The 27,689-nt window shown below is 42.3% G+C and overlaps 1 protein-coding gene across 1 annotated transcript in view; it reads right to left on the reverse strand.

Moving 5' to 3' along the window:
* Positions 1 to 27,689, reverse strand: part of LOC138265619 (putative serine protease K12H4.7) — a 313,417-nt gene that overhangs the window by 51,402 nt on the left and 234,326 nt on the right. Inside the window, exon 8 of the mRNA XM_069213485.1 lies at positions 7,163 to 7,371. Coding sequence (XP_069069586.1) covers positions 7,163 to 7,371 — 209 coding nt within the window. The remainder of the gene's footprint in view (positions 1 to 7,162; positions 7,372 to 27,689) is intronic.

Raw genomic sequence — 27,689 nt, forward strand, 5'->3', positions numbered from 1 at the left:
GATTTTTGAACAGCAATAGCGCCTGAACCACTGGACGGAATTATGCCAAATTTGGTAGAAGGAAAGCTCTTGGTTCATAAAGCGTCATTTTTGGTGTAAATCTGTTCAGTAGTTTTTGAGAAATTAAAGAAAATCAAAATTTGTACACATAAGGACGTGAAAGCTCCACGAACACTCAAGATCTCTTGCTGAGATCTGATCGGGTGCCAATACTTCAGTAAGAAGTGTTGACAGCCATGTTGGGGCTCGCCTTCAGCTGAGCACCTGAGAAAAAGATGAAAAAAAAGAAAAGGGGCCAGGGTAGGGACACCCTGACCTACTAGCTCTGGTTCTGGGTGCCAGAGCAAAAAAGTGTGATGAATCCACGGATCTGCTGAAAAAAAAAAAAAAAAAAAAAAAAAGATGATAAGTGCGGGGGCTTCCACACTTGTTTTACTGAAAGCCCCTGGTTGGTAAGGTTCCAGGGGCATTACAATTCTGAATGCAAGGGGACCCTGCAGCAGTCCTGGGGACCACCACTTTCCCAGGGCATTAATAAAATACAATGAAGGGGGCACCTAGCCCACCACTGGCAGACTCGGTAACCCCCACCTCCCCAGGGAATTAATAAAATGCAGTGTGGGGGCAGTGCCCCCCCCTGCAGCCCCGTGGACCACAACCTCCCCGGGGCTTGAAGTAAATGTAATGCAGGGGGCTGCCTGCAGCCCGGGGCCCGCCACCTCCTCAGGGCATTAAGTAAACACAATGCGGGGGCACTCAGCCTTCCCCTTGCAGCGCCGGGGGGACTGCGCCCTCCCCAGGCCATTAATAAAATACAATGAGGGGGGCCGCCCAGCCCCCTCCCCCCACAGCCTCGGGGACTGCCACCTTCCCGGGGCTAGAAGTAAATGCAATGTGGGGAGACACCTGCCCCCCCTGCAGCCCCAGGCATGGCCACCTCTCTGAGGCATTAATAAATAATGCAGTGGTGCCACTCAGCCCCCCACAGCCCTGGGGACTGCCATGTCCCCACGACTAGAAGTAAATATAATGCAGGTGGCACCTGCCCCACCTCCCCCCCGCAGCCCCGGGCCTGCCACTTTCCTGGGGCAATAATAGAAATATGCAGAGCTGCAGCCTGGCCCCTTTGTAGCCCCAGGGACCGCGACCTCCGCAGGGCTTGATATTATACATCAATTCTACCACCACCTCCACAGGGCATTAAAAAATACAATGCAGGAGGGCTGCCCAGCCCCCCCCCGCAGCCGTCACTTCCCTGGGGCACTAATAAAATAAAACGCAGGTGGGGGGCTGCGTGGCCTTCCTGCAGCCCCGGGGTCCACCACCTTCGAGGACATTAAATACAATATATTGGAGAAGGCCTCCCCTTAAGGAGCCATTAATGGCCCTTTGGACCGGCATCCCCCAGAGGTGGCTCCTGCTATGTCCCGGGGTGCCCACCCCAGGACACAGCTGTATTTTGTTACTTGGCGGGAGCTGACAGCTCCCACCAAGCCAGAGCACACACCCCACTTGCAGTGAGGAAGAGCTGTTGAACCGCTCTCCCCCTCTGCGAGCAGAGGTTTCCACTGTTTCCCTGCAAGATGCTGGCAGGAAAACAGAGGAAACTGCTCTCGCAGAGAGGGAGCTCCTTTAGCAATGCCGGCTCCCATATGAGGTGGGGGGGCTGGCACCGCAGTTGCCTTCAGGCTCCCCCTACAGTCCCCAGTATTGCCACTGGGTGCCGTGGAAGGGGAACCAGGTCATATGACCGGGCCCCATGAATTGGGGCCTAGATCAGTTTTGAGGAGGCGGGCCACCCAGACTTCTTTTCACCCCCCAAAAAATTGAATAATTAGGACAGATCCCAGGGGATGGTGACCCCGGGGCGAGATAAGCCTGGTGGGGTGCCCCCCTACCCCTTAAAAAAAATTTAAAAAAAAAAAAAAAAAGGCAGTGCTTTGGGGGTTGGGCATTTCCGGTCCGACATAGGCCTGAGGAGGGGTGCTGCATGCCCACTGCAGCACAGGGTTGGGTAGTTAAAGGGGTTGGCCACAGGGACTGGCCAGCGGGAACTCCTGATGCTTGTGAAGGCTGTGCGCAGCACAGGGTTGGGTTGTTGGAGGGGCTGGATGCAGGACCCGGCTGCAAGCCAGGCCCTGTGGCCAACCGCTGCCACGCACGGCCAAAAGCTGTGCATGGTTGCGGTAGAATTAATCCATAGTACTGAAAATTACTTTACATCCAAAAAAAAAACAAAAACAAAGAAATTCACTGAAAAAAGCAAAGGCTACAGGTACATTATAGTTATGCTCACATTTTAAATGTACCAAACCATAGAAATTCACCTGTTAGAGTTATCTCAAGTAACTATAGCTCGTGCCCTTGCCGTGCACTGCTATTACCCCACATAATATATCACTCTTTACATCTTTGATAATATCAATGTAATATTTGCAGTAAAATTATTTAGCAAAAAACTGTGCATGGCGGGGGTGTGAGTTACAGTTACCTTAGGGCACAAGTAATAGTTACTTGAGATAACTAACTCTAACAGGTGAATTTTGATGATTTGGTATGTTTACAATGTGAGCCTAACTATAACGTCCATGTAACCTTTGTTTTTTAATTGAATTTCTACATTAAAAAAAAATTATATTCCCTAACTATAATGTCCCTGTAACCTTTGTTTTTTCAATGAATATATAAATATATATATATACACACACACACACACACACCTATACACACACATTCATATTCCTTAAAATGCATTTTTCCTACATTTAAGGTTTAGTTCTCATTTTCAGCTCTGTAAATTATTTAGAAAGTGCTATCAATCAAGAACATTTTATTCGGTCATATTTGACCATAAAAGAATCGAATAAAACAGCCACCCATAATTTAAAACAGAAATAACCCACCACACAATAGTATTAATTAATTAAAACATAAATCACAAGCTTAAAATGACATATCATCTCAGATCTATTTATAATTTACAACCAAAGAAGGAATATATAATTAACTCTCATATTTTCTTCTAATGGCCTGTGCGGTCCTTATAAAATTTATAACAGCCATACCAACTCCTATTGTTTCCATCCATTGAAAACAAATAAGTGCACTCTTGTGAAGCCTTACATTTGTTCTTCTCAAGCATGATAATAGAAACCTCCATTCTATCCAAGGTTACACAATCTCCCATGACAGATCTTGTAAACGCGAGCTCCAGTGCTAGCCAGATCCTAAACCATAACATTATAGGGGGGATCTGAGCCATAACTTCCAAGAAATCCATACCAAGCTCCAATAAATGAAACTATGGTGGGTGGGATTTGCAAGGTATAACAAATGAAGTGATTTTCCACCACTTGGAGACAACTAAGTTTTATACGGCCCACACCCCTGCCCCAGAGAGCTCAACTGATACACATTTATTTTTATATAAAAGTAGCAATTCTTTTATCTATTTGGCTCCAAACCTGGCAAAAAAAAAAAGAATTGCTTCCATGGCACCTTGCAACTGATTTTTCCTAATTTTTTAATAAATGAGCCCACATTAGGGGCATATCAAAAAGGGATACCAAGGTAATTACAATTTAGAACTCTATTTATCATGACCCCCCCCCTCCTTGACTTCATCTTTTCATGACCCATGATCATCGTAAAGGACTTGGTGAAGTTCACTTTAAGATCTAAGTTTTCTATAAAAGATGTGAACAATTCTAATAACCTCTGGAGACCATTTCCTGTTTGGGCAATAAGAACTGAGTCATCCGCATATAGGAGACACAATATACGATGCCCCAGGCTTCGGGAGATCTACACCATTTGTGGATAAAATTACATCCAGCTCCTTTATATGTAATAAAAAGAGAAACAGGGACAATATACATATTAAGTCACTAAAACAGTGGCAACATTACTAAATGCCCCTCACAAACACAGAAAGTGCTATCATGTATATTAGTCCCAAGATGGCTGCCAGCACTTCCTGGTTGAAGTGTTTGGCAGCAAATCAGATCTCACCATAAGATCTGATCTTAGGCTCTGCCCCTGATATCTGGGCTCTCAGTATGGTCTTAGGGTTAGGTAGGAACATCTAGAATTCATTTCTCATGGCTGGATTATTCATTGTCCTTTTCCATGTTCCTTATGCTGGTTACCTTGCTTTGTTTCATCTGCCCAATGATCGCACCTCATTTTCTCCATGAAAGATCACGCCTGTTCAAATAAATGTACTGAAAACTTATTTTGTATCACTCTTGTTTTTTTACCTGGGCATGCATGAGTAATACAACAAAAGGGTGAAATCTGTTTTCATGACTTTCCTGAGGAGTCAGTGTCATGTCTAAGAATTTGCCAATATAACCTTTCTCTCCAGCAGGGTTTGGCTTGTAGGTGGGGCACTTCGAGTTGGCTATGAGTTGGGCTGATGGTTTCTGATGGTGTGGAAAGACTCAGATCCCCACATTCTGAAGTTCTGCCATCCTAAATACACAGTCCTATTATCTTAGTAGGAACCGTATAACACGATCAATCAACACCATTTTAACAATGTTTTTTCTACATGTTACTCAAATAATGCTCCCTCCTTCACACCACAGCATGTAGTATATGTCAATGAACCAGCCCACTTCAGTCACTGGATTCCTTCACTTTTAGTGACAGCATTTTTCCCTTGCAGGTATATGCATGAACCTCAAAACAGTTCCCCGTGAACAGAACTTTTAAGACCCTTGAACCTCCCAGTGACTATATATGCAGGGTGTCTTCAGTTATTTCCGCAGCACTCTAGACATTTACTGTATATTGCAATGTTGGCTCTTCACTATCAACCAACTTTGGTATATTTATTTATCCTTTAGAAAACCTAGCACAAGGCATAACACTAGGCAGAGCTTATGTGCAAATTTCTAGACTGAACCACATACCCACAGCTGTGTTAATGACACCTCAAGCAATTGTCTCTGACTTGCGAGGGACCTTGAGAAATGACTTAATTGCAGCAGCTTTGCACCCCTCGCACGTTTATCCGATACCATGTTGAGGCAGCCACACTTATTAATTGTGTGCAAAAATTCCTGGATGTTAGCGCCATCCCAGAAGAGTTGTGCAACTGCTATTCTCCATTGCGGTACCCATCCTGACTGCTGCAAGGAGGGGGAAAGATTAATGGAGGAAGAAATTCCATGGCATATGTGATCTTGCAGATATTTGTTTGTTTATTTCACTTGTTTGAGGAAAACTTTGACCCAAGTGCAAAAAAGTAGTATATGTATATTATCGAGGTGTCGACATTGTGTGTCTTTTGCGTACCTCACCCTTCCAAAGTAGAAGTATACACCCAGGAAGAGCTATGATGCCATAGTACATTTTTTGGTGGTATCAGGCAACAAGCTCTTTCCATTGCACTCCTCTGTGAGGACTATTGTTGGCATTAGGGTGCAACAAGTTTCATATGTACACTCTACTCTTCTGTGAGGACCACCATTGGTAGTATAGCCCAACTTCACCATTCCATCTCCTTTGCACCTTTTTGGGAGGACCTCTCTTGGTAGTATAGCACAACGTCTGCTTTCCATCTGCATTGCGCTCTTCTGTGAGGACATCTGTTGGTGCAAAAACGCAACTTCAGCCTTCAAATGTTCTTGTATTCTCCTCTGTAAGAGGGTTGCTTGCAGTGCAGTACAACAAGCTTTCCATCTCCATTGTACTCTCTTGTGATGGCATCTGTAAGCTGCAAAGTGAGACTTCAGCTTTCCAGCACTCATCTTCGGCTGTGGAAAACTCAAACAGTAGATGTAGGGCAATGCTGTATTCATTTTCTCAAGATGACAACACTGAAGATCCGCAATTTCCTTCATTTTCTACGTTGCGAGTATGGTTTTACATTTTGATAGAATAAATACAAAGGCTGCATAACTCACTCTTGCAAAGTCTATGTATGCATAGTGGAGGAGGACAGATTGATTTTCTTTCTTACATTATATTGATATTCCAGAATTCAGGAAAAACATTCAACTGATTAGTCATTAATTGTGCATCCAGTAAAACCTGAGACAATTGGAAAGTACTGCCATCCTCTGAATTTTTTGCCTCCTCTTGCCCTGCCTTAGCAATTGTTTTTTTATAAGAGACTGTTTAACACAGCCCCAGGTCTTGCTCCACCCTACGTTAAATATTTTAGATGAGCATGCTGGTCTTTTCTTTAATACAACTACAATCCTTCATCTTCTGTGATAACTTCTGTTGATTGCACAGTGTAACTGCAGCTTTTCATCTCCATTGCATTCTTCTGTGAGGACATCCTTTGGCTGTATAATGCAGCTTTCTAGCAATTGTATGTCCCTTTCAGCAAATCTGCTGGCTGTATAGCAAATCTGCAACTTTCCAGGTTCTAGCTTGATGATCAGTGGCAACCTCATGGTGCTCCAGGTAAAAGGGGGACTGGCCTTTTACACCTTTGGTTTGCACGGAGAATCATGTTCCCTGGCCACAGGTGATAAAAGCACGTACAATATTCTAAGCTGCAGTGCAAAACAGAACATTTCTTTGTATTCACAGTCCATGAATGACATTAATAATTAAGTGTCTGAAGACCGAGTCTGCTTTTCAGATATAAAATAGTTCCTCATACATTCCACAAAAAAAAGACAAACTCATCTAAGCTGAAAAAACGTGAGAATAAAATGATACTGTGTTAACCACATCTTGGATCATCACACAGTATCATTTTATTCTCACATGTGGATTATCACAATGTCTCAAACCAATAGCGGAAGAACGCTAAACTGAAGACCCTTCCTAACTGTATGCATTATGTATTGAATACAATATGTTTGCCACAAGACACAGGCACAAAAAACATGTGAAACCTTAAAATCATACAAATATTGTCATTCTTTTACAAAACATAATACATTCAATATTGCCATATGAAATCAGACATCAAAAGCTATCCTTATTAGGTCTGCCAGTGCTTGTTTTACCACACCATAGAAACCTGGTTACATGAAGAACAAAGGAAATGCAAGTTGAAAAAAAAATGCAATGAAAACATGAGCATTTAGCTTTAGTTTGCATTAGCTATTATTGCCCATATCAATTTTAAAACTACCTGCTCCTACTAATAAATGAGCGGGACATAAAATAAATCAATTTAAAGAAAGACACTTACCGTTCATAAGTACAACAGGTAATTTCAAACTTGTACTTTGGGTCAATCCTAGGATGTGCCATGGGTCAATCATGCCATTGGGGAAGACAGTGTTGCTGCTCTGTATATTGCAACCTCCATAATTCTCATTGGTTTGTTGTGCAGCATTCACAACTCTTGTAAGATTGAACTCCGGACCAAATATATCTGTGCACTGCTGTACATAGTAGCTGCAAGAAACCAGACAAAAGAGTGCAGGTCATGTTGTTACCCAAAGAAAACAACATCTTCTTAATCTTAATTTTCAGTGGATTTATTGTAGGCTATCAGAAAGGCACTGAAATATATGGATTATTTGGGATTTATTGATGTGATTTCAAGTTCTTAATTTGTAGTATTAACATGACTTAGCTGCCCCTAATGTTAGTGCAACACTATCATGAATACCCCAAGTTTGGATAATACATTCTCTATGCAATCAGGACTGATGGACATTCAGGAGAAATCTACAAGCTATCTGAACAACATTTCATTGGTTATGTAGAAGGGTCAACAAATTACTGAATATTTCAGGTAGCTGGTGTTAAACTGGACTGTACTTTGCTGATGCCCTCTGCCTGACACCCTGAGAGTCTCTAAGTGCACCCCCTGAGATGCCAGGAGCGTTGGAAGTGTACTCCTGTGGTTACTTGGGGACCAAAAAGTAAATAAAATTGGAAGCTTTTTCATAACCTATTGCTCCAAGGATTCAAGGTGACAGACTGCATAACATATCTGACTGGTGTTGGATTGTATTTCAGGTTTTGTCCTTCATGGGACACTTTTTTCCCTCAGAAAAATGACAAAGTCCCTTTTCAGATTGAGACTTCAAAACGTTTTCAGACTTCCATACCTCCGGGCCCTAACTGGACCAATCTACTTGCTGTACCCAAATAGACCTATTTTAGTCAACCTCAAAGAGCGCCTAGGTTCTATTCTACCGCAACCATTGACCAGAGTTGTCACTTTGCGCTTCTTTACTCCATTTTCTCTTAAATTGCTAAAAAAAAATATATATATATCTATAGTTCCCTTTACTGGATTTGACCGTTTTTGGGTCATTGTTATTATGCTGTGGTTTGGATATTTGATCTGTTTTGGTACGTGCACACATTTTCATTAGGGTAAGCCTGTCTGCTCTGGGACATAACTAGCGGCAGTTGAACTTCGGTTTAAACTGCTGAAATCTTTTACTGTACCCAACAAGACAGTGACTTACTTGAGGAGGTCAACCCACCTCAACTAACCAACCACTTTCTGATGTCAGTTTCTTCATGTGGACATCCTGTAAATTAGTCATGGGTTAGTAGACCAATGATGCTTTACTCTATTGTAACACATTTTCTTACAGATTATATTTCATAAACGCTTCTCTAGAATTATTGCAAATTGGGTCACTAAGAATCTCACAATGAATTTCACCAAATCAACAATGTTTGTAACTGACTGTGGAGTTTCTAGCACTGGCCGAGAGTCGGAAAGTTAGTTAATTTGTGAGACGGTGGTTAGACCAAAACACAGTTCTTCCAGAATCTCTGTTCAACCCCTGGTAGTTGCGGTGAAGGAGGCAATCCCTGGAGAACAGTGTGCTAAGTTTAAGCAGTAATAACAATTTCAAACAAAGAATACAACAAAAATAATCTAAAAACAATATAGAAAACTAGTGAAATATTCAATGAACAAAAATACATTACAATTATTAAAATGTGATAATACAATATGAATTGCATTTTTGAAGTCTTAAGATAAAGAACATCTACAACAAAAGTAAAAAGTAAAGTGCCACTGAAAAACAGTATATGGTTCTCTATGACTTGCATGCAATTTCAGGTTGATTATGATGGAGCAGAGATCAGATCACCCGGAGGGCTGTCTAGGTCAAACTTTTTACCTTCTGACTTAATCTCTGAAATGGAAATCGAATTCCTTCACTGGGGCAAGATCAAAGACAGTGGCACTCTAAGTTTGATTTGTCATTATTTCAGCTCCCACTCAAGCTGTTGGTTCAGGCGCCAAATGCTCTAAGTGGGTACTAAGCAAGATTACCAAGGTCGTTTCTGCTGTTGGGTAGATTTACTTCCTTACCCTGGTACAAGACATATTCACTTTTTTGCTTCTCAAAAACATCTAGCGGGGCAATGCTGGAAGCTATAGCGAGTGAGGGCTCAACAAGGCTGGACACCTTTAGTGTGCAGTGCCACTGAGCCTGTTTTCCACTTTGCAAAACACTCTGAGTTGGACAAACATGGTTTTCTGACCCAACTCTGGTGCAACACCAGTAGGTCAAGCTCAGTATCTTGTCCTGGTACTCCACAGGTGGAAAGTATTACTAGAAAGGTTCTTGAGGTCACTCCTGCAGGCCCATAGTCTCATGGCAGGCTTCTAGACACTAGTTATTTGTCTAGCCAGGGTTCCCCTGTGGTCAGAGTTATGGTAAATATTACCAGAAATCCTTAATCTAAGGTAGTCGAATATGTCTTCCCTATAGAGGGATTCCAGTAAGGCCTTTAACCGCACCCGTATTTAGAAGAGTTCCTGTCTCCTCTGTCTTGTCAGAATTGGTTATTCTTGTTAATGTTAGAACTAATGAGTTTAGAAGTGACCTGGTAAGGCAGAAACTGTCAGCCACATTTGGCGTTGGCAAGGCAAACGAAGAACAGTTAATTAAGCCTTTCTTTTGTTCTGCCAACAGGCCTACTAGGTGGCAAGTTGATGACAACACTTTTTCCTTCCAGAACCCAAGATCAGGCTATTGTCCTATTTCAGGCAAAATCATCAACTTGACTGAGGAATAGGTAATAGTCGTTGTGGCAGGATAGGTTTTAGGCCAGCTCTGGTTCAGGCATAACAACCTAATTTTTTTTTAAAATAGGTATTTGCCCACTAAGTCATCAAAATTCTAAAGGACCACTAAATCAGAGATTAAGTGGAAAATAGGTTTGAATTATTTTCTAGCTTTTCCCAAGCAAAGCTGCAAAACACGTGTTAGCCACATATAGGCATGCCTTATTGAAAGTGTAGCTGAACATACACTGTGGACATAAGTCTTAGGCATTTAGTCATGATGAGGGCACACTTCTTAAAATATATAGTGTGCTTTTTTTGTGGTATTACAAAGCACACTTTGGTGGCAACTTGGTAATGTATAAAATAGATTTTACCATATGGTAAAAGCACATGTTCTTACCACACGTTAAAGCCGCAAAAATACAGCCCAGCCAGGGTAGAAGTGTCTTTGGCAACCATATATATTTTTTATATATGTGGGTGGGTGTAAATACTGTAGCCCACGTGACATTTAACTGGTATGCCATTAGTGACATTAGGGCATTTTCTGTGCCATCACTACAGCGTTTATGCAAAGTTACATAGATCAACTGGGTGAAACCAATTTTAGCAATACCATTTTAAGACCAGAGCACATGTTTTGCCGCACTAAAGAGCAGTGTGCAGAGCACAGCAAAAATAGGTTCTAGAAAAAGACAAAAAATCCAGAATGATCATTCAGCAAAGGCAAATTTGCTACAGTGAGCATGGACTTGATTGCTGAAATGGGAATAGAATGAACTGTCTGAATTGCTGTTAACTAGTAATGCACTGCTGGCACAAATAGCCTGGTGTGAAGTGTTCACCTGTGAAATGTTAAAAGGCTCCTTCAGAGCATGGAGGGGGTACTTGGTTTTCTGAACCAGAAAAACTGCAATTACACTTTGGTATTTTGCAGCAAATAATTATAAGATACGTGTAGCCCTTCCTCCTCCAGATTAAATTAAGGAATACTCCACTCAGATGAGTTCCATGAATCATGAAACCAATGTCCGTAAGACTTCCAGCAAAAGCTGAGCAAGTACAACATTGCTGGAGCATTAGATATGTGAGTACAATGTACCAACTGAAAGGCATCATGGCAGAAGGTCTGCTGCTACTGGTTCAGTTCACGTTCTACAGGCCTGTAATCATTAGCATAATGTTTAAACACTTGCTTCTAAAATATGCTGCGATATAAAAAGACAGCCTGAACAATTGACTGCTCGGCTGAAAAAGATTTGCATTTTTGTCATTCTTACTTTGTTTTCCCCATTTTTAATCAGATCACAGACAATATCTTGGCAGCATTTTAATATGGTCTATTTGGGCCAACTCCTGTCCTGGGTTTTCTTGTAAGAACATTATTAAGTTGAAAAGGAGATGAGCTCTGACCCTTGAAAATATCCTTATCGGGCCACTGTTCTTAGTAGAATGTGTGTGTTTTTGATCCACTAATACAAAGGACTGGCTTCAGAGCATTTGTTCTTAGATGTTGATTCACCAAAGTAATTCAAGAAGATTAGACAAAAGACCCTTGAGGTCCATCTGACAGCAGTCTTAGATCATAAGAATACTGGAAACAAATGGTGGATATTGTATACCTCTTTAGTGTAAATCACGGTGTTCTCTATTTATTTTGTGTAGAAAGTCTAATTTACAAATCTAAGCTATAGTGTTAGGCTATGCCTTAAAAAAAACAAATTATTATGATAAATTCTATGTCAGGACCAGAAGTGAGGATTATGCTCATCTTTCTCCACTTTAGTGCCTACAGCAGTCTTAAAACAAACTACCTTTTCCAGAAAACCATAAGGGAAAGAGGAAACATCCCAAACAATCAGCAATCAATTCATGTAATATAGTGCAGTTTTTGCACCCTCTTTCTTCGCTGCTCAGCAGCCATGAGTTAAGTGCTTTTATTGTCTTCCTGTATTGTGGTGCATATCTAATGTGTTTTTCATGGCTTATATACTGTTTTTAATGTTTTTTTCACAGTAGTTCTGCCAACTAATCCTCGGGTGCTTAATGCTTATTTCTTTTGCAGGTTGCAGCGGGAGCCGCATGCTATCAGTTCCGCCCTTTGACCAATTGAGGCCACTCATAAGAGCAAACGGGATGCCCCTCTGGCTCCTTGAGAATTGTGCACCATTTCAGCAGTCACAGAGACCTTGTCTCGTATTGCAAGGCATGGACCCATATGCAGGTGCCCCAGAACAGCTTGGAAGCCTCTATGCTCTTCAAAGAGTCTGTATTTTAGGGCTCCAGCCCTCATAAATTCAATTGTGCATGTGAGGGGACCACCACGCCCACAGGGTCTGTAAAAAAAAAAAAAAAATTAACTGCACTGTGCAGTTTCTGCCTGGGTCAGTTTCACATGCCCAGTGGCAGTAGTTTTGGGCTTGTTGATACAATGGGGTCAAGACACCAACCTTGCAGGCAGTGTTGCCCACTGAGAGCTCATAATCCTGTTTAGGCCTGCTACTCGTGTTCTGGGACAGAGGCCAGTTGCTGCCTACTGGTGCCTTAACAAGCCCCTATGCATCACCGAAGGGACCGGCCCAGGCTATCTACTTTCTGCGTCTTATATGGTGTGGTCCCATTTATCACTTAGTCCCTGACTCTCCATACCAGCTAGGCTTCATAGTGCTACAGTGATTCCTAGCATGCAGGAATGGGAGGCTGTATATTCTGGAGGAGGAGTCTGTTTCTTTCCTGCCTCTACAGTTTAGTGAGGCAGTGGGCGCCTCAATACAATATGCTGTGTCAATAGCCTTAGCGCCCATAGAGAAACAAATTGAGAAGCTGACACAGGCACACCCAAAATCCAGTGCAGAGGCAGAATGTCTGACAACTCCGTGCCAAGTACCCAAGCTGACCAGGGCATCAATAAAGATGCTTTCAAGCACCTCAAGAAGGCCTTCCTGCAATTCAGATAGTAGGTCTCAGCACCTGACCACATGCGGGATGACAATTCCCAAGGAGATTCCAATGGTGACCCGGGCCCTTCTAGGCTATGGCGACCTTCTTCAGATGAGGCTCCCCTACCTCGCTTCCTTCTGACCAACTCGGCGGATACCATAGTGGTGAATATGCTAGACCTGGATTACTTACTTCATCCTAGGTCCTTCATGTGGTCGCCAAGTGAGAAAGTACCTATCTACGTGGCCTGGAGGCTAAGCAAGCCACTAGAAAACAGAAGTCAGGGTGGAATGCCCCTGTCCATATTTGGAGGGCAAGGTGGTCCTCTCTTCCGAGACAGACGAACCCATGGCTACACTTTTGCTGAAGTGTATTAGGGACCCCAAGAAGGGCACCAACTGCTTCTGGCGGTCGTGTCAGGATAAGCTTTTGGACATTACGGGGCAACTTACAAAAGTTTAAGATATGGCAGAGGAGGCCAAGCAGTCGGGACTTCATATCCCCCCAAATCCTGTCTGGTTGGGGTCATACTTCTAGGTAATGCAAATTATGCACTCTCAGCAGAGAGGCTTTTAATTAAGGTCGACCCAAAGCTAAGGGAACTGGCAGCTTCAGAAGCGGGCCCCACAGATTAAGGGGGTTGCTCGGGGTCCCCTTTATAAACGAGTTTGGAAATCTGTTGCCACGTTCAACTCATTTGATAGGGCACAAACCTCTATCAAGAAGATTTTCTCATCCAAGATTTTTGTCAAGGCTTGATGTGGCAGGTGCGCTCGTTCATCCGTTTCACTACAAATGCCCTCTCAAAAAGCCCAAGACCCCACCCCCCAGGGCAAAATCAAGGCTGAGGTTTGGCAACTTCTCCTCCTCCCGCTGTTTCTAGGGCTCCTATGGGGGAAGAAGAAGTGGACATGGCGATGCGCAAGGATCTGCCCAGGGTGAGTACTCTTCTTTCTTACCACTAAAAAGTGTGAGGGCGACTGGCTCTATTCAAAGAGAAGTGGAGGGAGGTCACGTCTGATGCTTGGGTAGCACAGATAATCCAGAGTTTCCAGTTAGAATTCCTGGGGCCACCCATTAACAGTTCCAAACCATGTCCTTTAGTTTTTAACAAGAGTCAATCTTCCCTCATCAGTCAAGAGGTAACGGAACTGGTGAGGAAAGGAGCTATCATGCCTTCAACACTCCACTCATTTGGGTTTGTAGGCAACATCTTCCTGGCGGAGAAGAGGGATGGGGGCCAGTGTTCTGTGATCAACCTCAAAAGTCAACGAATGGCTGTTATATCTCCATTTCAAGATGGAAGAAATCCATTTCCTTCTAGACCTGCTATGCTCGGGGTAGTGGTTGGTACGGTTGGGCCCCAATTACGGCCCCTGCCTTCCAGTTTCATTGCAGATATCTGCAATTCTTTTGGCGTCATTGGGTCTTCAATTTTCAGACATTGCCTTTCGGGCTGTCGTCCGCCCTTTGGTTTTTCACCAAGGTGCTCAAACTGCTGTTGGAGTTCCTCTGCACCAGGTGAGTATGTTTATGTTTAACTGTTTATCTCGACAACATTCTGTTGATGGATCAATGCCCATGTACACTCTGCACATCTCCAGGTGATGCTCGATTTCCTAGAATGTCTGGGATTTGTGACAGACGAACAGAAATCCCTGCTGGTCCCTTCTCAGCAGACAAACTTTTTGTGTTTTGTGATCAATTCTCTGGAGTCCACTTTGAGTCTGCTCTCCAAGAAAATGGCGAAGATTTGTCACTAACTCAGAAAGGCCATGGCCAGGTAGCACGTCGCTCCGACAGTTGGCCCATTTGGTGGGCCTGTTAGCATCTTCCTTTCAAGCAATTTTCAAAGGGCTCCTTTATTACAGGGCTCTGCAATGATTGAAAGCACATCACCTTCAGAAAGGATGGACTTATTCTGTGATGATACTGTTGTCAGATGATGCCAAGGAAAAAAAATTAGATGGTGGCTGACTCACATAGAGGACCGGAAAGGGAGGGCCATCTTCGATTCCAGTCCGGAGTTTGTGGTTGAGTCGGATGCCAGCATGACTGGCTGGGAGGTTAGCTGTGCCAGTGTGTCCACAGGAGGTAAATGATTGCCCTAAGAGAAATCCCTGCATATTGACTACCTGGAATCCTGGTGGGCTCCTTCTTGGTCCAGTGCTGGACACAAGATAATGCAAGTCACTCAGTTCTGCTGAAGAGGGATACCATCTCGGAAGTGAAGTGCATTAACAACTTGGGGGGGGGAGTGGTCCACAATCAAAATGCTAGTGGAGCTGGCAAAGGGGTTTCTGGCACTAAAGCTTGGATCGCAACACGTTGGCGATGGCAGAGCATATTCTGGGAAAGTCCAACATAGTCTTGCCACCTTCAAGAGCTCATTGATTGGCAAATGCACTCAGAAGTGTTCAGGATACTTTGGAGGATCCGGTGGAAGTTCTCAGTAGATCTTTTAGCCACCTGCCTTGATTGCCAGCTGTATTGGTTCTTCAGTTGGAGGCTGGATCCGCAAGCAGAGATGACAGATGGTTTCTTACAAGACTGGAGGTTGGAAGAGGGGTATGTGAGTCCCCCGTTCACGATGCTGATGCGAGTGGTGACACAGGTCTAACAACAAACAGTGAATCTGGAAGGGATCATGCCTCTTTGGAGATCGCAAGTATGGTTTCCAGTGACGACGGACCTTTCTTAGGATTTTACATCTCCATCTACCCCAGAGACAAGACACTCTGAGGGACTCTCTGGGGAATCTTCACCATCTAGTCCTGGAGGGAAAACTGCCCCTCATACCATGGAGGATTACAGGTCTAGGTGGAAAATAAGAAGACTTTAGGAAACAGCTCAAAGTCTTTTGTCCAAGGCTTGGGTGCATGGACTAATAAGAAATACAAGTCTGCTTGGGGAAGCTGTGTGCGTTGGTGTGTGCAGAGGGAGTCTGATTCCTTGGAATCAGTTGTTCCGATCTTTTTTTTTTTATCCTCATTGGTCAATGATGGTATGGCTTACAGATCAGTAAATACTTTCTGCTCAACCATTTCGGCACGTCATCTGCCCATAAAGATTTTCCAGGTGGGTGAACAACCAATGGTTAGGAAATTGATGAGAGGATTGAGACTTTTGGTGGCTCCTGTGCCCAGGTACTCCACCCTGGGGGATGGTAATAAGATTCTTAACTTGTTTCCCTCTTGGCAAAGTAATCAATATCTTTCTAGGAAACAGGTATTAGGTAGGTTGGCCATGTTTTGTGTTTGATTTTTTGCAAACGTGTTTCGGATGTACAAGCCCTGGATATCACAAGGAGGGTATTCACCCCGGAAGGGGTTACCTTTCATATCTCACAATGGGCGAAATGTAATTCCATAATTGTTTCTTATACATAATTTGTGGGTGTCCCAAAGTTGAGTGTAGTCTGTTGCCTTAAGACATATGATATATCAAAAGAGTTTGCTCGTTGGAGAACGCCAATTTCTAATTGCTCTACATAACCCGTTCAAGGCAGTTTCTTCCCTTACCATAGCCCGCTGGATAAGTGGTGTCATGCAAGAGGCAGGAATTGACATCCCTGTGTTAGGCGAACACTCTGCAAGAAGTACTGTGGCATCTAAAGCTTTTTCTTTAGGGGCTCGCCTAGAGGACATATTGACTATGGTAGATTGGTTGTCAGATTCTACATTTAAGACGTTCTGTTTTAAACTGGGAGAAGATATGGCGACCCTTGAAATGAATAAGATTTGAACGAGCATAATCCTCAACTCCGGTCTGACAGAAAATAAAATTTCTTAACTGTCGTAACAGAAAGTTTCAATTCTATTAAGGACATGGAAGTGAGGATTATTCACCCGTGTCAAGGATGATTGTTCCTGCCCTTAAGTGTTTGCATCATTGTGAAGTTTCTGATTTCATGGGGTATAAGTATACTTAAGGTTTTGTTGTGAAGAGAAAGTTATGTTGATGACAACATAGTATGGTGTACGACTGTATGTACATGATGAGGTGTATGATTTGTAATCATAATTCAATTTTATTTTTTTATGTTGTCTAGCAATGTATGATATCTAAAATTTTGTGGAAAGGAGTTACAGGATTGTTTTCTCTTTTAGGAAATGACTCCTCCAAACAAGATTGAGCCAATGGCAGTTTGAAGCCTTACATCGGGAAGCAGCTCTTACAAGAAGAAAGAGTGGGCATGTACAGTGACAATGGACTATTTTACATGAACTAATTGCTTAGGATGTTTTCTTTTCCCATTTTAGTTTTCTGAAAAAGGTAGTTTGTTTTAAGGCTGCTATATGCATTAAAGTGGAGGACATAATCCTCACAGCCACGCCCTTAACAGAATTGAAACTTTAAGTTACAAGAGCTAGGGAATTTTATATTATTTCAGTCACTGCTCTATCACAGTAGGGTGAATTTCCTCCACTGTGAAGCCTTGAAAAGATATTTGGGTTTGGTTATCCACATCATCTGGTTAATGCATTGGCCATGGCCTATAAATTCTAACAGCTTCTATCTGGCAACCATCAAATCATAAATTGTGCAAAGGTAGTTAACGGTTGACTCACAAGTGATCTAAGGAATTTAGAGAAACCTTTAAAATACATACTGTTATACCTGTTAACTCTTGATCTGGTTTCCCCTGTCCTTTTGGCTTTTGACTTCCTGTTATGATCCTGTGCTGAACTCAGTTTTTGCTGGCTTTGGGACTCTGGGCAATTTACCACTGCTGACCAATGCTGAAGTGCAAGTGCTCTGTCTAAATTGGGCTACTGATTGGTTTCCTCTATGATTGGCATATTTGCTTTACTAGAAAGTCCCTAGTAAAGTGCTCTAGAGGAGCCCAAGGCCTTTAAATCAAATGTTACTACTGGACATGAAGTACTGATTGTACCATCCACGTGAGAAGACCTGTAAGCAAGTTTCAGATCGGCCACTGCAGTGTCTGGGTGTGCAGTTTTAAACTGCCAGTTTAACCTGGCAAGTGCACCCACTTGCCAGGCCCAAACCTTCATATTTACTACATGTAAGCCACCCCTAAGTTAGGCCCATGGGCAGAATGCAGGGTTGTCAAAATGTAGGAAATGTACTAGTGTGTTTTACATGTCTTGATAGTGAAATACTGCTAAATTTGTTTTTTGCTATTGTAGGCCTATCTCCTCCACACAGTAACATGAGAAGTGCCTTGAAATATCTTTTAAGTGCAGTGTCCTATTGGGAGCAGAAAACGATATGGAGTTTGGGATCTCTGAACTCACAATTATAAAATACATCTTTTTGGGAAGATGGTTTTTAGATTTTAAGTTTGAAAATGCCACTTTTAGAAAGTGGGCTTTTTCTCGTTTAACCATTCTGTGCCTCTGACCGGCTATGGAATACACGTCTGGGTCAGATTGACAGTTGGGCTGTTTGTGAATTCACTCTGGGCAGTCACACAAAGGGAGCTGGGGTGTGCCTTGCATTCTGATGGGTCTTCCCGGGCTATAGTGGAGGGAGGATCTGACACTTGTACCTGAATAGGGGTGTGTTGTCCTTACACAAAGCAGTCTCAAACCCCCTGGTGTGTGTCTAGGGCAGGACAGGTAGAGGCATGGTCTTGAGCACTACAAAGACTTCTTTGAAGTTTGCTTCAAAGGCAGAAATGAGTATACGTATTGGGCTGCTGCCCCACAACTTCAGAACACTTCTGGACTGAGGACATTCTGCCAGGGAGAATAGCTGGATGCTTGAAGAGGGCCTGCCACTCTGCTTGTTGCACTGCTGTTCTTGCCTGCTGATGCTACTTTGGCTGTGGGGGTGAAAGGACTGCTTTGCAAGGTTCTCCAAGGGCTTGAACTGAGTTTACCTCCTGTTCTGAAGTCTCAGGGACATCACAGACTTCATCTGCCAGTGCCTGGGCTCTTCTACTGAGAGTCCTGACTTACCAAGTGGTGCCAAATCCAGTCCCTGGGCCCCTGAAAGTGGAAGCTGGTGACCCAAAAAATGTTCATGCCTCGCCGCCATTGCGGCAGGAAAATCGACGCAGCGCCTGCACCACAGCTGAAAAAGCGACACAGCACTGACCAAATCAACGCATAGTCTGTTTCAGCACAGCTTCATCATGGCAGTGCATCTGGATTTTCCACCTATCGTCCCTGGGCGTCAAAGCTTCAGCATTAGCGCAAGGAGCCTAGACTGCATCGCCGGAAAATCGATGCATTGTATTCGTGCGGGGAGATAATTGACGCAAGGCCTCATTTGCGAGAAAGGAATCAACGCATCACTTGCTTTTTTGACACATCACCTCTCCTGCTGCTTTATTTTTGACACTCACAAGGTACTTTGTGCTAAAACAACGCATCCATTGATTCTTATGGACTAAGACTCCACTCCAAAAATGTATATCTTTTCTTGTGTAGGTTGGACATTTGTCGTTTTGGTCTTGTTTTACTCAGATAAATATTGGCTAATTTTCTAAACTGGTGTGGAGTACTTTAGTGGTGTTTTCACTATGCTTCTGTGTGTGTACAAATACTTTACACATTGCCTCTGAGATAAGCCTGACTGCTCGTGCCAAGCTACCAAGAGGGTGAGCAGGAGTTATCTTAGGAGTGTAACTCCCTTACCTTCGATAGAGTGAGACTCCCTACTTCGACCAGGTGTAAACTGACTGCCAACTAGAGGCCCCAATTCTAACATATACATGCATTAGTGACCTCAACAAATTATCATAAGTCACAATATTTTATCATATAATTGATAAGTCTAAATCCAGGTCTATCACATCATCTAATGAACAAGAAGAGAACTGTTAGAATGTAATTACTATTTTGGGATGGCATAGCCTATACAGATTTTGAAATTTGATGCTGTAAAGTATTTAATATACTTAGTCTTTAAATAATGGTTTTATGATCAGATTACACACTGGCCTGTTACAATAACTAAAGGAACACCCATACCCATTGATAAATACCTTTAATGTGCACTCTCAAAGATAAAAGTAATTTAATACTCACCTTAACTGCTATATTGTGTTCATGTGCACTTCTTTTATTCCATAAAAGGTATTTAAAAAGGGATACACATTTATTAAAATCTTTTTGATAGGCACAGATAAAGGGGCTAGGTTCTCATGGCCCTTATTTAAACTAGATAGCACAAAATGTGGGGTTTGGGTTTCCAGACATATCCTAATAGCCTAAGCCTTCACCTTAAACAATTTATGATTCTGAAATCAGTAAATGAACTTCTGAGGTGGAGGAGGGAGCACACTGCTAGCACTGCTGCAAACATTCCCCCATCACATTCTGGCAAATGCAATTTGTCATATTTTCAGTAACTCACAAGTGTGGAGTGTCCTCCAACATTTGGTGCAGCCAGTGAATAAGTATATTCCTGGATGCCCACAATTGAATAGCTTGCTCCCTGCGGATGAGTGCCAACCAGCACATACCAGAAGACACTTGGTGGACTGTTTCATGTTTTTAAGTATCAAGTTTTATTATAAAACGTGCAGAGTCAATTCAATTCAATATCTTTATTCAGCAAGATTAACAGCCATAAAAGTACAAAAATAAAATACAGCAACAAGTAGGTAAAAGTCTGATAAAAACAAATACACCCATGCAGTATAAAACCATAACATAAAATCCCCTGGTTCTGTCATATACAACAATTTAAATACAATAGTCTTTCTAGTAGGATTTGCTCCCCAAATATACGAAGCAATAATGAAATATAAAAAGACATCCACCAGCACACACAAGAGAATTAATGCAACATTGCAACCCCTAACATTATGTGCAATAAAAATTGCTTTCAAATAATATTTTCTAAGGACATCATAAACTCTAGTGTGCTCTGTTTTGCGCTACTGTCAAACGGACACGTTACCAAATTTTGCATGGCGGGAAAAGCGATGAGAAAATGTACCATACCCAATCGCAATCTAGCAAGGATAAAACAGTGTTAGATACCAAGGACAAAAATGATTGGAGATGCTCCTGAGTTAAGTGACATATACGAAACAGTGGATTTCTTAGATTCAGTAAGGACCCTATATTCAGATGTCACCTAAAAAAATGGGCATTATGTGCTCCTATGGAAGGCAAACACTATGTGGGTTTTGGAGCACAGGGGTGCGAATAATGATTTAAAAGTTTCATTTATGTGGGAGATCCAGGGGATACTCAAGTTCTAGGCAATACAAAATAATAGATTTCATTAAAGCCATTACATGTTTAGACCAAACTGAGCACCATAACATTATTAACTTGAGCAAGTGTAAGCTCGCAAGGTGGGTTAGAACGACCTCTATGGACAATGTAAGATGGGACAGAGGTAGGAGTACATAGCAAATGCCTAAGAAAGGCATTCTCCTCAAACTGTAGAGGACCACCACATGTAAAGCCCCACAAGCCCTCTCCACCGAGAGTAGCAGAGAATGCTTTTACCTTGCCGATATTAATCATTATCTTAATGAGATGACTACCTAGTTTTCGGGGGAACCTAAAGACTCCCTCGCATAACTGCTCATTTTAGATCTGACATTTTGAATGTGTTGGAACCATGAGCCATTATTGGTAAAAAGAATACTCAAATCAGTTAAATGAATTTATCCTCGCAATTGGGGATCACCCAATAAAGAAAGTCCTGCACTTGTGTGTTTTTCCCCACATGCCATTGTAAATGTCTTGGCTTTATTAAGCTTTAATTTCCTAGTCTCTATAAAAATAAGCAAACGTGTCCATCAGTCTCTGCAAACCTCGACACCAGGACTGCATCGTCAGCATACAATAACACCAGAACAAAACAACCAGAAACTTTAGGTACGTCGGCTTCCAGAGACTTCAGGATATCGTACATCCCATTAATATAAAGGGAAAGTACAAACTGAGAGAACGCAGCCTTGTCTAATTCCCCTCTTGATACTAAGCGATGGGGAACATTTCCCGTTAGGCAAGAAAAGCACAATGTTCTCTGTGGCTCCTAATGACAGCAGTGTGTGCCAGACGAATGAATGGTGCACTAAATCAAAATCGGCAAAGCACAAGTAGAGAGAACCAAGCTTTGCTTTTGTGTACTTCCCAATAAGCAGATCCAAATTTACACTTTGTTCTACTGTCCCCAAACCCCTTCTGAATCCATATTGGGCCACCCGAAAGGGTTGAATTGTTGGTGGCCCACTGGTCTAATCTCTGAAGGAGGACTCTTCCCATCAGTTTTGCAGAGGAATCCAGGCGGGAGATGGGACGATAACACTTCGGGTCAGATCTATCTTCCGTCTTAAAAATAGGCACAATAATGGAACCAGCTCAGTCTGAAGGGATCAGACCCTCAGTGGCCGCAATGAGTATTTGAGTCAGGATAGGGATCCAGAGTTCACCTATTGCCTTAAAGACATCAAACAGTATGCCATCAGGACCAGGATCGTTACCTCCTGTACTGCAATCTAGGGCACTAAGGACCTCATCCAGATTATCTTCTAGGAGTCTATTACTTGTTTAATTGACACTCTTACAAGCATCCCCCTTGAGAGAACAAACAAATCTCAGAAAAGTGTTCAACACAATCTACAATGGGGACTAGTGAATTCAATTTTGGTACAGTATCATTTTAAAAAGGAGCATTAACTGTTTTCCAGGACAGAGTGGAATAATTGGTCTTGGCTGCCAGAGCTAGGTTGGTCCAAGCCTCTTCGCCCTAAGCTAAAAAAAAAATTCTAGAGAAAAGGACCAGGCTATAGTCCTTCCTTAATTGTGTAAAAGTGGCAAGGTCCCTGGGTGAATTATGCAGAGCAATCTAGAGATGCTTAGAAACCCGAGTACAAGTGTAGTCAAACCAGCCATGTCTCTTTAAAAACCTTGGCTTAGGAAATCGCGTCAGTATGGCAGTGAGGGATCTAGGAATGTTTTCATATACACAATTCGCCCAGCATTGTCCTTCCCCTTACCCAGGCAATGACTACACTCAGGAGTAATTGTTGTTAGCAAATTTCCCTGTACACATAGAGGGTCTACCCCCACCCATTTAATTTTAACACCATTAGATCTAACTGTTTCAGCATTAACAACCGGGGTATTTATTGCAGGGATGTCAGCATAAAAAGACAGACAATACTAAAGGGTCACTGCAGTTGATATTACCCTAAGCTTGAGGATAGAATCACCAGCAACGGAGGAAATTAAAATGTGATCATTAGTTGAATGGGCTACTCTGCCAAATAAAGAGGGGATCTGCACATTGTTTTCTGTATTAGGACTTTCAAGAAGTACAAAGTTGTATTTGAAAATTTATTGTTTAAGGACTGACCATAGAAATTGTGTGGGAAGTAGGAAGCACCCAAACCCATATGATTGATTATGCCACACATGCTTTGCTGGAAGGGAGCATTTGTATTGCTAAAAATCACCAGCCTGAGAATAGGACATTTGATTTAGTAGGCTGCAATAATGCATACAGATTGGCATTAAGAGCAGTAACAACCACCTCCGAGAAGAGTCAAACACATTGTTGTAAAAACTGATTACCACCAAATCCGACCCAGCCTTAAAAAGACAGCCACACAAGCTGAAAATAAGGTCAGACAGTAGGAGGGCTTCTGATAACCAGAGGTAACAAATTGGCCTGTAGGCCAACCTGGGTGCGATGGAGTAGATGAAGTAATAACATAGGTAAACCATCTAACACAGATCACTTCAATATTACAGGTTTCTTGGAGACAGATCACATGTGAGATAGAAATAATATGGGCCCTGTCCAGGGGAGTTAATTTATTTTGAAGACCAAAAATATTTCAAGGAGTAAAATAACTAATCCCCTTGTTGCCCAGATGTATTGAGGGTGACGATGGAGACGAAACAGGGGAACTAGATGGACTCGTCCTTGTTGCTAAAAAGGAGCAATTGGAAACAAACAGGAGATCCAGGTATAGGTTCAAAATACGTTAATAAAAGATGGGCAGTCTGATCAGTAGTGCTGTCCACACTAGTGAAGTGACAAGTCCCTACATGGTTATGATGTCAATCTATTGCTAAAAGGTCGTTTCGAGCCTCAAACCCTTTGGAAATGGAACAATAAAATGGACTATCAGTGGGATGGGATTGGCCAGATGATGGAAAATTGGACGCTCATGAAGTTTGACGCAGGTGACGATAAACAAAACCCACAGGGAGAAGTGCAATATTTCCAATGCTTGGAGAGGAGGTCAGGGTGCTGGACAAAATCTCACCTGCAGACATAGGATGTTTAAAATTGATGATAACACAATCCCCATTGAACATTTTTTTAGTTGGCCAGATCCATCCAACCCTCCTTGTCATCAGGATTTGTTTGACCCTAGAGATTGGGAAGACAAACTTGAATTGTAGCCAACGAGAACTTTTAACTGGGTGGATAACTCCGTTGTACCCAGGAGAGAGGCACATCAGTCATTGTGACCACATATGGGCAACAAGCAGGAGATAAGTTGTGTGTAACCATGCTGGGAGGTGCTCACTCTTCCCTTTGGGTTTGCATATTTCCTAATTCATTGGGGGTGACACCTGGCAAGGGTTCAAGAGATAGGACACTACTAGGATCACAGACCGGAATAGTAATTTTGTCCAAATGGTGATTAGTGGCTTGCAAAAACTCAAGGAATTCCGGGACTTGAGCCAAGGTAGACTTCAACTTCTTCTCTGGAAGTCCTCCTACATTATGAGCCCCACAATCAACTTGGGACGACTATGATATAAGAAATAGATATTAAGCACAAGAGAGGGACAACCTGAGTAACTATTCTTAGGCCTGTTAGGGGGTGGAATTATTGTCTTGATGGAGCTTCAAGGCCAGGCTGCTGGACCCTTAATGCCTTATGTGTGGACTGAGTTGCTGAGCTCACATGTTTAGTGGAATACATTGCTTTAAAACTACATAACAAATCTTCAATCCCCCCTAACCAGACATGAATTGGGGCCAACAAACTTTAAAGCGCCCCTTCACACAGGCCAACAGTTTCCCTAGAAACAAATCCAGCTCTACGTCGGCTTCCAGAGACCTCCGGATATCGTACACCCCATTAATATAAAAGGAAAATACAAATTGAGAGAACGCAGCCTTGTCTAATTCCCCTCGATACTAAGGGATGGGGACCTCCAGATCATAGACAGTAGCGTTGGATTTGAAAGTCTAAGGAAGGATTAATTTTCCTTGCTCCCAGGCGTCTTTTAAGCTTAGCAGGTGGACCATTATTAGTGTGTGAGGTCAAAATCAGACTAGTATTGTGCCCTAGATCACCATGAAGGCATGGCATCAAGACGTTGACTCCAGCACTGACGATGGACCCTGGACAGGCCCCTGCAGTAGTACCAATGTCAAACTGAGGGGCTTTTACTATAGGTGATATTGACTTTGAAACTGCAGCCAAGGTAGCAGATAGGTGGCTCATCATGCACAATCTCTTTTTTAAAGCACCCACCTCAGAGTCAGTAAAGACTGTCAGATGCATAAAAGCGAATAATCAATTAAATAGTGAAAAAGGTCAGTGTAAATTACGATGAATCAATTTCCAATGACTGTCTGCTAATTAATTTCGAAATTGCTAAAAGTACAACTACATTAAAAACAGTGGTGAAAAGATGTCTTATGGTATCCGCAATACTTACATTCCACAACTTGTTTTATTATGCCAACAAACAGAAATTGTCAGTTAAACGTTCAACGAAGTACTAAGAGGACTACAGTTTGTGTACACAGGGTTCAGTACTCTACAATTCGTCTACTTTTCCCCACAAATATTAGGAGAACTTTTGTAAAATGTGCATTTAGTCTTTAGTTTACTGGATTTAGCACCTTCACAAAAGCTTGCCTCCATGTCAAAACTAGCAGCTGATTAAACAGTGGGCAGAGCAAGAGTCGCTGTTCTTTTAGAAGTACCAGACAGATGCATATGACTTGAGGCAGTGATTATTTTGAGGACCCACAGAGCCTGTTATTTAGGCGGATGTTGGTTTTGTCTGAAAAGGTAGAAGCCTGGATAATGTGGAGTGAATGCCGAAGCTGTGAAGTATGAAATTACTTTTTAAGTTTCTTGAAATGCTTTTATCAAAGTAGGGCTGTGGCTTTAAAGTGGTGATATGTTTATAATTTGCCAAGCCTAGCTTTGTGTCGTAATTGAACTCTTGTCTTCTAAATATGACTTTTTGTGTGCCAGTTTGTTCAACGCTTTTTTGGAACTTGTTGTTCTTGACTGAGACCAAAGATGGTCTGCCTATAGGTGACCTACGGATTCCTACAGGTAAAATCTGTAGATGAGGCTGAGTTTGTTGTAGTCATCTTGTGCCATATCAAATGATCCAGAGATTCCAACTGGCTGTATGTAGGCAACGACTAGTTTTAAGCAACAAACTCCTACTTTCTAAATCTTGTTTGATGAGGCCAAACTCTACATGTATCAGGGCCTGAGCTGAGCACTTAAGCAATCTAAAGATGTATCTGTAAGTCTGGACAATCAAACGATTCAACAATCACCAGGTGGACTATTGCGAGCACAGAGGCAGAGAGTTTACCTCCCTCACAGTTTATATTTCCGAAAGGATGTTGGGTTGCCAAAGCTCAGAATGGTACAGAACCAAATATATCAAAAGTGGCATACCAAGCATTCCTAAACCAACTGAGTGATCCTTGCTAATGAGTGCTAACGAGCACGAAACATGTATGCAAGAATATCGAGTACTCATTGAGACAACTCTTGAGCATGTGCAATTATGAACATTACTCAGGACTGCATCTGCCAGAGTGTATTGGGTGGAGAGGTGCAGGAAGGTTGGCAGCTCCCCTTGCCCCTAACCCTCTATTTAAAATTCTGTTAACAAACCTGTCCAGATACTTAGGGGGCAATGCATGAGCCCCTTCTCCTAAAGAAAGAACTTTAATAAGAAAAATCAAACATTTTTTTCATCCAAAATTGATTGTATTACTTGACAAAACTTGGCCAGAATGTTTAGGACATAATGGCCTGAGTGATACTACATGAAAATAGTTAGTTAGGTAAGCAATGCGTCAATCATTGTAGCAAATTGTTGACCAACTGATGACTACTGTGGGCAACTAAATGTTGGATCAGATTAGGTAATGTTAATGGCCAGTGCCATTTAAATGCTTACAATGCAAACATGGCATTTGCAAGAGGAAATATACAGGAATCTGCTTTTAAGGAACATTTTGGAAGGCCTCAAAGCTACTAGAGGTTTACATTTTTGCTCACAGTAACAAATTAACATACTTAGGACAAATCGGATTCCTGTTCCTAAATTTCTATAACATAGCTGTAAAATCTTCATATGTTTAAAATGTGAGACAGGAGTCATGATGCCCATGAATGTGGCAGCCACATGTTTGCTGGCCAGTTTTGAATACCCTATCACCAGCACAATCAATCTTGTATCCAAATGGGCACCCCAAAAGCCATGACAGTGTGCACCATCTGAGCAGCAGGCTACAGCAAGACTTGAAGATGCCTGACAGGATTTTTAGGGCCTGGCAAGGAGCTTTGATTTTTTCCCTTCTGAGGAGGATGCCTCTGCTTTGGCTCTGCTACAGACATGCCATACTCTGAGTTCTGCTCCTCGTCTTCATTGCAAGCTCTCTAGCGGAGATAATCTTCAAGCCAGATGCAGAGTTCATCTTACTAGGAATTTTCTGCTTGCAGTCCTGCTTAGAATGTAACTTTAAAGAATATCCTCACATCTTTGAAACTTTGAAAGGAATTTCTAAGTATCTTTGGAACTCCTCAACCTTTTTCATTACTCTCTCCAGA

The sequence above is a fragment of the Pleurodeles waltl genome, chromosome 11 (genome assembly GCF_031143425.1).
Source record: "Pleurodeles waltl isolate 20211129_DDA chromosome 11, aPleWal1.hap1.20221129, whole genome shotgun sequence".
Taxonomy (NCBI): domain Eukaryota; kingdom Metazoa; phylum Chordata; class Amphibia; order Caudata; family Salamandridae; genus Pleurodeles; species Pleurodeles waltl.